Here is a 12,696-nt window from a genome sequence, read left to right as displayed (position 1 = left end):
GCTCCAGTTTGTTACCTTCTCACTGGCAGATCACAGAGAGGGGAGAGAAGCATATCAATCATCCTCCCTTCAGGCAGTTGTTTTAACCCTTTACCTTCTACTCTCTAGACACAGCATTTGGTAATCTTTGAATTTAAAACTCATTCCATCATAGCTGGCATTGACTCCGTGGAGGGTTTGGTTGTTGGTGGATTTGAGAGCTCTGCTGGGACAGATTTCTTTACTGATGAGCTCATGGCACTAGACATGACTTTCTCTCAAAGAGTAGCTTTTAGCTGGGAAGCCGGATCTCCTCCTGCCTTCAGTGTAAACACCTGGCAATGCTTGCAATGGCTGACTACACGGCCTTTGCCTGAGCAAGCAAGGTATAGATAATGGCCCTCAGTCATGGCCATCTAGGTCCCATACTCTTCACATTTCTTGAACGACTTGTCTGCCATAACACTGAATGAAGCAATGTGACTCACCAGCTCCACAGTAAATCAAATGAACCGCAGTTAATAGAACAAACTTTGAATTTAACCAGAACTGTAACTATAATCATAAACTACTAACAACTAACTATAAATGATCCAGCAAAAAAGGAGCAGTTATCAGAAAAAAGAATCTGATCTTTGTGGCTGCAAAAAACAAACTGAAAGAAAAGAGGGGGGCAACCTCTCTAACCATGTGACCGTTTTCTGGGGAAAACCGCTTTGGGGAGCTGTGGGGGGAGGGGTCACCCCTTCAGTAGCCTAAAAGCTAGAAAATTCCTGTTCTAAGCCACTGGCCTGCACAAGTGCAGTCCCAATGCCCATCCTGGCTGTTAACATCAAGTAAGGACCACATAAGTGAACCACTGAGGTCTATTGTAAATCAATCACTAACTCAGGGCAGTTTTTCCCGGAAGCTCAATGTGGGACTGCACTGAAGACCATAGATGAGCCATACCTTTTGTGTTCATAAGAATATCCCAATGCCCCTGGAATTTTAGCACAAAAACAAAATTGTAGGATCAGAAAGAAGAACCATATCAAAATGATGTTTCATGCACTGTTCCTCTTTTTGGACTACAGCGATCCTATGATTAGTACTTCTAATGTTTACAGAGCAGACTACTAGATATTAGAGTAGGATGGACATGGGGTAAATTAGCACATCAGAAGGATTTTACAGGCCATGGCCAAAATGTGCATATTAAAGTACAGTTTGAAAATATTCTCTATGGTGGGTTAGACGACATGAGAAATTATTTTAAAATGGAGAATTAATAGGATAGTGTGGATAGAAGAGTAGATCCATACCTACTGACCAAGGTTCAAAAGACAACTTATGGGCTCCTTGGTTAGTCCTGAAAATACCACTCATTCTCTACTACACTAAAGGTACAGTCGTATTTTAAAAGTCTGTGCAACAGCTAGAGAGAAGGGGCTGTGAACTTCTCTGAACATTAAAAACACCATTACCTATATGACAAATACGACCTAAAATAGGATCCTACCAGATGCTCTAATCAGGCACAAATAAGAATGTTATAAAGAAGGTATTGGCAAATGAATCCTGCCTTTTCCATCCCAATTGAAAAATGTTCTCTTTCTTACAACTGGAGAGACTTACAAATCTGTATGCCCCATCCCCTCCAAAATTACACAGGAAAGGTCAATTTGATTTTCAAAATATTCCGCTAATGAGGTCTATAGACTGGAACGTCACCCCCATATCGCCATATTCTGACATCAGTTGAAGTCGTTCAGGGAACATGGACTGAGTCAGCAAATTACACAGCCGCATCTGCAATTTACTTCCCTACCAAATCCATCATTTCCTTGTCATGGGCGGTGCTGTCTGTGGAGCTGATCGCCTTTATTCCCTGCATGGAATCAGTGGACATTTCGAAGAAAGGTCAAGTCTCCTGGGCAATCCAGCTTTCATATATAATTGGATTTCTTTAATATAAGGGAAAATGGTTTTCTCCCTTCTTATTTTTTATTCCAACTGTCCACTTTTTAAAAAACCCGTTAGTGTTCAGTGAACAATTAAAATAACATGAATACACTCTGATCAAGCTGCTAGCTGCAATGCAAGTGAGGTAGAAGAAATGATAAATGCACAATTCAGCTTACATTTGGATTGCTTTGAACCAATCACAATGACAGATCTTAACAGGATCTTGATGTCTATGAAATCTACTACTTGTGTGCTCGATCCTTGCCCATCCTGGCAGTTAACATCAAGTAAGGACCACATAAGTGAACCACTGAGGTAACTGTAAATCAATCACTAACTCAGGGCAGCTTTCCCCGACACCTCAAACAGGCAGTTACCCATCCACTACTTAAAAAACCATCCCTAGACAAAAATAATGTGGCCAATTATCGCCCAGTCTCTAATCTGCCTTTTCTGGGCAAAGTGATTAAGAGAGCAGTAGCTGACTAACTCCAGACCTTCTTGGATAACTCTAGCACTCTGGACCCTTTCCAGTCAGGTTTCAGACCAGGCCATGGGACAGAGACAGCACTAGTGGATGAACTCCATCTGAATATAGATAAAGGCCATGCCTCCTTATTGCTTCTATTGGATCTATCTGTAGCCTTTGACACAGTAGACCATGCCATCCTGTTGAGGCATTTAGAAACAGAAGTGGGCATCAAAAGATGTGCCCTAGACTGGTTTAAATCGTTTCTTATGGAACGGACTCAAAGGGTTGCTGGTGGATATCAGCTATCTCCAGAATGGGAACTATCTTGTGGGGTTCCGCAGGGTGCAATCCTATCTCCCATGTTATTCAACCTCTACGTAAAACCTTTAGGAGAACTCATTCGCAGCTATGGAGTTGGATATCATCAATATGCAGACGACACCCAACTCTGTATCTCGCTATCCAGGTCCCCGCAGGATGCAGTGGAAATCTTAGATCGCTGCCTGACAGCCATGGTGAAATGGTTGAAAAACAACAAATTGAAATTGAACCCAGACAAGACCGAAGGGATGCTTGTTGGGAAAGCAGAGATCTTGAAGAACATTGTACTCCCCACTTTCAATGGAATTCGTCTGACCCTTGCAGACTCAGTTAAGAGCCGTGGGGTTACACTGGATCCAGTGTTATCACTAGAAATACTATGTCTTTCAAACATATCTATTTACCCTATGGTATAGTTTATGAAATGTCCTTAATACTGTATTGAAATGTACTTGATACTGATTGTACTAATCTCATGCTGTGTAATCCGCCTTGAGTCTCAGTGAGAAAGGCAGACTATAAATGACATAAATAAAAATAAATAAATAAAAGACCACATACACTACACAAGGAAGAATTACTGTTAATAGTTTTGCAGCTATAGGGCTACGAATCAGCCACCAGAGGGTGCTCTGCTAATTCAGTTGAGGGTAAACTACAGAACAGATAGGAAAAAGAATCAACATTATGCTAGGCTAAAGCTACCATAACCACTTGTACTTTTATTTTTATTAAAAACACACATAATGAGAGGATAAAATCCAAAAGTGAAACAAGCAACATTCAAGCTTCTGAGAAAGCCTTGGAAGGGCTTTTAAAACAGCTTCATGTATAGTATGCTTAATTTCAAAACTGAAAGGAGTTCAAGCATGCCTGATATCCCTGTTCTCTAAACCCAAATGTGAGACTTGTCTTCAGTTACTCACTAGACAGAAGAAAGGCACTCTGCATATACTCAGATGAATTTTCTAATTTCTTTTTACCTCATACATCTTTGGCACCAAAAGCAAGTTCCAGGGCAAGGGTCCCAGCACAAGCTTTGCATGTCCATGAAGAAGAACACGACTGTTTAGTGTTTCAGATGAAACTGATCTTTGCTTGTTTCTAAATATTTCAGTTAGCTAAAGCATAATGGAATGAACGATACGAAAACAGCAAATTCTTAAAGATTGGAATTTAACTTTTTGCAACAAATTTTCCTATCATCTATGGTAGATCAAGAAAGTTTAAAAAAGTCATTTGAAAATGTTTGCTATCACTGAAAACAGGAAATCATCCTTTCATTCCCCCCTTCCCATGTTCCACAATAAAACAAGCACATGCAAATCCTTGCGGAATCACTTACCTTTCAAGCCATTTCCACTGGAGAAATCTATCAAAATACATGCTGTCTGAATATTCTTGAAAAGGTTCTCCACTTAGATAGTCATGCACAGATCTGTCTCAGATAAAAAACAAGTGACATTTTATAATACTGAGCTTTGCTACAAAGAAGCATTTCAGTGAGGACCCTCAGTTTAATTTGCACTACTTCATAGTAAATTTTTTTTTTGCCAAAAATTGTTTGTATACATGTATGTTCTGGTAAATGTCAAACTCAGAGAATGTTTAGTTTCAGAAGTTCCTAACATTTCAGGAAGTTTACAGATTTAGGAATCCCACATTTCCTAATCACCCTTAAATGTTCTATCAACTAGTATAAAGAATTCTTACCTGATTTATTTAAAAACATTGTTGCACTCCTCAATACATATGCCTAACAAAATGATATGCAAGGCTTGACTATTTCAGCATAATAATTTTAAAAGTTTTTTTTTAAAAAAGGAAAAAATGTCACCTTTTAATACTTTACTTGATCTTTAGTTTTGTTACTTTGACACAAATCAAAGTTTTTACAAATCCTGAACTGTAAAATCAATATATTTATTAGGGAACAAGCAATAATTTATAACACCAAACCAGGTCTGCCTTTGCCAGAACTATACATTCTTTATTAATTCAGTATGCTGTAAACTACTGTCACAGCATGATATTGCACCAATAGACACCCAAATAGGACAAACCCAGTTTGTTAATAAGATGAATGATTCTCCTTCTCTTCAACACAAAGAATAAATGATAGCAGAAAAGAAGTCAAACAACCTCATGAGCAGAACTACTAAACAGTAGCTGGGTATATTGTACAAATACTCGATTGAACCGTCTAGGAATGATAAAAAGTGTCCTGCCAGAGATTGTGTGGGAATGGCTCGTGATGATTCTCCCACCCACTTCAGATATTTTTTCAATATATTTATTAGGGAACAGGCAATAATTTTTAACACCAAATCACGTCTGCCTTTGCCAGAACTATAAATTCTTTATTAATTCAGCATGCTGTAAACTACTGTCACAGCATGATATTGCACCAATAGACACCCAAGTTGGATAAAACCAGTTTATTAATAAGATGAATGATTCTCCTTCTCTTCAACACAAAGAGTAAATGATAGCAGAAAAGAAGTCAAACAACCGCATGAGCAGAACTACTAAACAGTAGCTGGGTATATTGTACAAATACTCGATTGTACCATCTAGGAATGATAAAAAGTGTCCTGCCAGAGATTGGGTGGGAATGGCTCATGATGATTGTCCCACCCACTTTTGATATTTTTTATTGTTGTAAGGCCTCGCTGTCTTGACAAATACAGGAGGCAGGATTTGCAAATGTAGGCCATATATGTGGAGATTTACAGTACAATGAAAAAATTGCCATGACTCTGCAAAACTGATAAACCATTCCCCAGACAGAAGGACAGCAAAACACACAAGTTTTTCAGTGCTACAATGCTCCTAATTGAAGCCATCTGGAAGAACATTGCACAGTAGTATTTGCATATTCCTCTGCCCTGACAGACTGCAAAACTGCCTAATTTTTTCACTTTGAAACGGAAAGTGATTTATGGATCTGTCTCCACACTGTAAAATGCCCATAGATCCAAGGTTGGCTTCATACCACCTCTCTTCTAGGCAGGAAAAAGACACATATGGTGCACATAGGCTGTCATGTGTGTAAAACAGATATGTTTATTTTGTTGCATGTAGCCATCTGGAGGCCCTGACCTGGATAGCCCAGGTGAGCCTGATCTCATCAGATCTCAGAAGCTAAGCAGGGTCGGCCTTATTTAGTAATTGGATGGAAGGCCTCCAATGAAGACCAGGGTGAGAGCCAGTCTGGTGTAGTGGTTAAAAGCATGGGACTCTAATCTGGATAACTGGGTTTGATTCTCCTCTCCTCCACTTGAAGCCAGCTGGGCGACCTTGGCTTAGTCACAGCTTCTAGGAGCTCTTTCAGCCCTACCCACTTCACAGGTTGTTTGTTGTTGTGATAATAATAACATACTTTGTAAACCACTCTGAGTGGGCATTAAGTTGTCCTGAAGGGTGGTATATAAATCAAATATTATTGTTGTTGATGTTGTTGTTATTATTATAGGGTTGCAGAGGCAGGAAATGGCAAACCACTTCTGTTAGTCTCTTGCCATGAAAACCTCACCAGGGGTCGTCATGAGTCAGCTATGACTTGAGGGCACTCTCCACAATCAGACATCTTGAGAAACTGCTGTCAAAAGGGTAGCCTTCTCTTCAAGGACCCTTGTAGACTGTAAAAAATTCCTAATTTCTCTCTCTAGTGGTACTAATATTTGCCCATTCATGGGAAAGGGGTACCCAAATAAGCACTTCATTTTAAAAACATTAAATGGCATTCTAGGGGATGTACAAAGACAGAAATAAAAGAGAAGATGGGAAAAGATAAGAAAAATACCCAAGTATACTTTGGAGGAAAAAAGATCTTGAATTAATAAACTGATGAAAGAATTGTGGGGGGCAAAAATCACCAATAATGTTACAGGCAATTGCCAACAGTGAGACATGGAATTCAATGAAATAAATAAAAGGGGCAAAGAGTAGAATTTGCTGATAATATGTCCTATTGCTGAAATTCATTACTTCTGTCTTTTTTATTTTGGCTGCTATTAATGACATTCATAAATCCACAAATAATATTGAAAATTTAGAAGGCCACATATTTTTAGCAACAATAATTCACACTTTGATTGCTTGGATGCCCTATAAGGAAGAAAATGTTTTTGCATGCAGACAAGGAATAAGGAGAGCCAAGCCGACACCTCAGATGGATAAAAAAGGCCAGGTTTATTTACTTATGTCGATCAAAGGAGACCTGTGATGCATGCAGGCCAAACCCTATTCCAAACCTAGGTGCAGTGTGGGCCATTGGTGGGATGCGGAAGAGTCAAGCCTTGTTGACACATCCCTGCATTTCGGGGCAAGGCCATCCTGACTCTGAGCCTTGAGTTGTCACATTTGTGCAGCTCAGAATCCTCCTTGCCAAGCCTTCATGATGTTTGAGGGAGGTGTAGCCACTTCCTAGTCTCTAGCTGCAGAATCTGTGGGTTGAGGATAATGACACTCCTCAAGGGCTTCCTGTCCCAGCTCCATAAAAGCACAGAGGCCCGAGGACTGGTCTAAGGCCTGCACTTCAAATGACGCCCTAGGGTGCTCACCTAAACTATACTGAGTACCAATCAAGCAACTTGACTTGCACTACTACCACAACAAGGGGAGAACAGCTTGCTGCTTTGTCAAGTCCCACCCCTACTTGCTCTGATGGATTTCAAGAGATCATGCTGCAGATCCCCAGATGCATCATAGCCCCATCCAGCATGATAACACTTGCAGGCTCTCCATGCATCTGCCAAGCGCACCTGCCAAAATTGTGGCCCCTGCCGGCCAAAACAGCAAGGGGCTGTATCAGGCTCCTCAAGCCCTCATGGCCATGCTTGCAAGTACTCCATGCCCTTACTAAGTTCATCTGCCAATATTCACGTTGGACAGTGCCAGCCAAATCAGCAAGGTGGTGTACTGTGCTCCCAAATCCAGCATAGAAGCACCTCCAGGTACTCAAAATGCCTGCTGATGGTCAAAAGAGAAGGAGCTGGGCAGAGGCTAGCCCCACACATGGCCTTCTTTCCACACTTCTAACTCCATCACAAAGAGGCAGCACCAGACACCCCCTGGTTCTCCCTTCCCTGCTGCAAACCATGCCCCTTTACCAATGCCTTGTATGCAGCAATGTTCTTCAGTAAAATACATACTCACTTTCCCATGAATTTGCTACTTAACCCAGATCCTATGCTTCAGTAGCATAAGGCACATTATATACACTAAAACAAAAAACACACATCCTTACTTGAAATGGCTCTTGGAACATACTATCAGTTTTAGGAAGCAAGCCGGAAACTCGGATACTCTTTACCTTCTTTGTAAAACTTCTTTGCAAAAGAATCATGTGGACTATAACAACATAACATGACCTTGGAACAGCACACTATACTTACTTTACACAAGGTGAGAACAGCTCTTTACAGGGACTGTTTTCAAGTTTTTCTTCTGTCTGCTGGACAAGACCTCGACTGACTTCTGCTACATAAACTGGAGACTAGGAAAAAACAGAAAGAATGAGCAATATATTAACTTTGTAATGGGGGGAGCATTTTCTTGATATACAAGTGCATACAAACAACTCAATAGTCCCAGGGTTAAGGAAATATCACCAGGCTTTACTTTTATATTGATGGCAACTCTACCAGAGCCAGGGCCTTTCCAGTCCTGGCTCCAACCTGGTGGAACGCTCTGTCCACTGAGACTAGGGCCCGGCAGGGTTTTTTCTCCTTCCCCTGAACATGTAAGACAGAGATGTTCCGCCAGGCATATGGTTGAGGCTGGCCCAGGCCTCTGCTGGCCTGGCAAGAGGACGAAGATCAAATCCCCATCAGGTCTGTCCACCATCTGATTTTAATTAATAAAGATTTGGCTGCTGCCATCTGAAGAATCATTTTATATTTTCTATGAAAATTGATTGACTTTTATACTGTTTTATTGATTATGGGACAGTGCAGAGTCAGAACATAGTGCAGAGTTTGTTTTTATGCTGTTAAATCTGGCTTTTATCATTATTTAATGTACCGTTTTATCAATGTGTTTTTATCTGTATGTTGTAATCCGCCCTGAGCCCATCCACAGGGAGGGCGGACTATAAATAAATAAATAAATAAATAAATTTATGGAAAGTGCATGCAATCATGCTACTGTGTTTTAAATGATGTGATCTACCCTGAGCCCACTTGCAGGGAGAGTGGAAGAAAAGTCTAATGAAATAAATAAATAACTGTACAAATTTAGCTTTAAAATTGAATTGGGGAGGAATTCAGACTGAAGTCATGTCATAGAACAAAGAAGGGTTAAAGCTTTTTTTCTATTTCCACCCCCAACTACAATTATGCCTGGTAGAAAAAGAAAACAAGTAAAAACAGAGTACCTGCTTTCTTTCCCTAGTGAGGCTAATTGTAGGCGCGAAGGGCAATTTGACTTGGAAAACAGTGCAGTGAGATTCAGGGCCAGGCTACAAGTGACAAATGACACAGGTTGGACACTTGTCAGTTTCCCTCAAGTTTTGATGGGAAATGTAGGCGTCCTGGTTTTACAGCTTTGCTCTCTGACTGCTGTCCAATGGACTTTTCAACTGTCACTTGTCCAACATTCCACCAAGCTGCCTACATTTCCCATCAAAATTTGAGGGAAGCTGACAAGTGTCCAACCTGTGTCATTCGTCACTTGTAGTCTGGCCGAAAGTTAAACCTGCCATTGCCTATCACTGAAGTCCTAATCCAAAATTGTCCCCCTGCCCCCTCATATTTTTAAGGCCAAGAAAGACACTAGAACATTCCCACCATATCATGTTCTCTGGCTTTTAGTTGTATGAAAAAAAACCCATGGTATTTAAAAGATAACCCATTCATGTTGCTTTTGATATAACCATTTTGGTTTCTGTTTGAAATTCTGTCCCACTTTATAAAACAAGGGAATATTCTTGAATTCTAAATAAAAATCAACCCAGAGATAGAATGACATTCATACCAATTGGTTCTATACAACTGAATAACAATGGGAATGGGATTGTATTATTTAAAGTGAAGATGACTATCACATGCTTTTTTAAAAAAAGCTTTATTGCTTGCTTAAATGATTTTATTTGGCTGGTGGCTACAAGGTGCCACAGCATTTAAGCGATAGGGGGTTGGGGGCAGAGATCTGTGTTCTGCCTGTGTGTGCATGTACACACACACACACACACACACACACACACACGAAAGAGAGGATTTGGTAGTTGGAATGTAGCCAACAAGAAGAGAGGAAGACACACTCAGGAAGACAGAATTTTACAAGGCAGCTTAGGAAAAGTCTTGCAGTACAGAGTTCTCATGTTCATTTGTAAGTTCATTCTACTTTTGCACATAGACACCATTGGCCTACAGTATTCCCTCTCATATGGAAATTGACCTTAGTCCTTTTTGGACCATGCTTGTATAACAAGGAGTGTGTGCTATCCAAAAACTTCAATTACATAATGTCATCATGCTGTGTGAACAGGAGCAATACACATATTTATTATGAGCATACAGCTTCACTTCACATGAACTGACCACTGGATTTTTCAGACCTTGAATTCACATATTCGAGAGCCAGTTTGGTGTAGTGGCTAAGAGCGCAGGACTCTAATCTGGAGATTCCCCACTCCTCCACTTGTAGCCAGCTGGGTGACCTTGGGTCAGTCACAGCTTCTAGGAGCTCTCTCAGCCCCACCCACCTCACAGGGTGATTGTTGTTGTGGGGATAATGACAACATACTTTGTAAACCACTTTGAATGGGTGTCAAGTCATCCTGAAGGGCGGTATATAAATCTATTATTATTATTATTATTATTATTATTATTATTATTATTATTATTATTATAGACCAAGGGTGTACACACATGGTAAATACTCATATTCGTATAACATGACAACTGAGCATATCAGGAAGACCACAGGCACTGTACACTCCCATTACATGTGGTTGGTCAGCTCTTGATAAATGTGACTCTAATATCTGAAAAAGACGCTCATAACTGGTACTTCCTACCATGCAGGGAAGTAGATAAAGCAAACAAAATGGAGGCCAGTCTAGCTTTTGCTTGGCGTATACAGCAATTAAAAATATGTAATTCTTTTTTTTTTACTGTTACTATAGTCTAAAACTATAATATCCAGTATAAAAGCTACAATCCCATGGCAACTGTCTGTGAGAGGAAGGGATGTCTGTTAGTGAAATGAAACTTCTTTGCTGTCCCTCTCCTTTGTAGCCCCAAATGCTCAACTCCTGGAGAACTCCTGGGAACCCTTAGAGACCTAATAAGGTGCAAACCGTTGGTCTGCAGTGGGAGGAGGGACAAAAATCACCCCCACCTTCAATTAGAAAAAAATTACTATGGGATCTAAGGCAATATTTTAAACACATTATTTCCAGAAACCTTACTACTACTAATAACAACAATAATAACATTCAATTTATATACTGCCCTTCAGGACAACTTAATGCCTACTCAGAGCGGTTTACAAAGTGTGCTATTATTATCCCCACAACAAAACACCCTGTGAGGTGGGTGGGGCTAAGAGAGCTCCAGAGAGCTGTGACTAGCCCAAGGTCACCCAGCTGGCTTCAAGTGGAGGAGTAGGGAATCAAACCCGGCTCTCCAGGTTAGAGTCCTGCGCTCTTAACCACTACACAAAACTGACTCTCCCTGTCAGATCAAATTAGAGCCACTGACTTACTGCTGGTGTGATTATCAGATAACTGTTTTGCAACAATCTATTCAAAACTTTTCATAAATTCTTACCACCCCGTAAGATAGATCTTTAGCCAGTAATACAGATGATTATTGGTTTTATCCCATACTTCTTCCAGGAAGCTCAAGTTGGCATGCTGATAGGTCAGGTTAAGCATGAAAGAGAGTGACTGGCCAAAGATCACCCAGTGAGCTTCATGGCTGAGCAGGGACCCTTGGCCTCTGCTCCCAATCAATACTGAACCATGACATTATACTGTTTTTTTTAAGCAGGGCATGAAGAACACATTATTTGTACTCAGTGGTGGTATACAGTCTTACAGTTAACATACAATGGGGGCTCAGTTTAGCTATTAGAGATGTTAGCCACCCATCCATCTACCCTTGAAAAATAATATTTGATCAGGGAAGCGACCCGTCTTATGTCACAGAAGTTATAATCATTGCTAATAACTATAGTAGATCTTTGCCATTTGCAAATTTGTGGCTCACAATTTCATTTATTTGTGATCTGATCACACAATGTGGTCTTCAGTCTGTTTTTACTCCTACTGAGACACTGTGTGATCATTAAATTGTGCAAGAAATTAGGTTGTTTTGCTGCTTGGAATCATCAGACCCATGCCTCCCAATATTTGTGGGTTTCACCTTTTCTGCTGATCCTAGCAATGAATCCCCCACAGATTGTGTTCTACATGCAGGGCTTTTTTCCAGATGGAACGCGGTGGAACGGAGTTCTGGAACCTCTTGAAATTGGTCACATGGCTGGTGGCCCCACCCCCTGATCTCCAGACAGAGGGGAGTTTAGATTGCCCTCCATGCAGCTGCTATGTGACCATTTTTGCCAAGGGCTATTTACCCCCCCCCCCCCCGTTCCAGCTGACCCAAAATGACATCATTGGTCCTGGGAGCATGCATGCACTTTGCACGTGCACATGTGGTACCAGGGACACCACTTCCCGCCAGGCGTTGCCCCCTGTACTGGCAACCCACTGAGTTCCACCACCTCTCCCCCCCCCCAAAACCCTGTCTACATGTTGTAAGAAAGATGACTGAATCTACAAATATATATGCCAAACATTCCTTATTTAACACAAAGGTGGAGGTATAGAGAGTGGCAGTGGGCCAGACCATGTGTAACCTATTTAAAAGGAAATTTCAACAATTCACAATGAAAAAATGGCAGAAATTCATAACTTCATAAAAGCTCTTTTCAGACATTCAGTTTTGGTGATCCATATATAATGGGAA

The 12,696-nt window shown here is 40.7% G+C and overlaps 1 protein-coding gene across 1 annotated transcript in view; it reads right to left on the bottom strand.

The window, feature by feature from the left end:
- The window catches only part of GRK5 (G protein-coupled receptor kinase 5), a 252,430-nt gene that overhangs the window by 44,701 nt on the left and 195,033 nt on the right, over positions 1-12,696 (bottom strand). Inside the window, exons 5-6 of the mRNA XM_054983923.1 lie at positions 8,119-8,219; positions 4,065-4,157 (exon numbers count right to left, since the gene is read on the bottom strand). Coding sequence (XP_054839898.1) covers positions 4,065-4,157; positions 8,119-8,219 — 194 coding nt within the window. The remainder of the gene's footprint in view (positions 1-4,064; positions 4,158-8,118; positions 8,220-12,696) is intronic.

Source organism: Eublepharis macularius, chromosome 6 (assembly GCF_028583425.1).
Source record: "Eublepharis macularius isolate TG4126 chromosome 6, MPM_Emac_v1.0, whole genome shotgun sequence".
NCBI lineage: Eukaryota > Metazoa > Chordata > Lepidosauria > Squamata > Eublepharidae > Eublepharis > Eublepharis macularius.
Note: the sequence above shows the minus strand (reverse complement) of the source record. Positions and strands in the feature narration are given on the sequence as shown.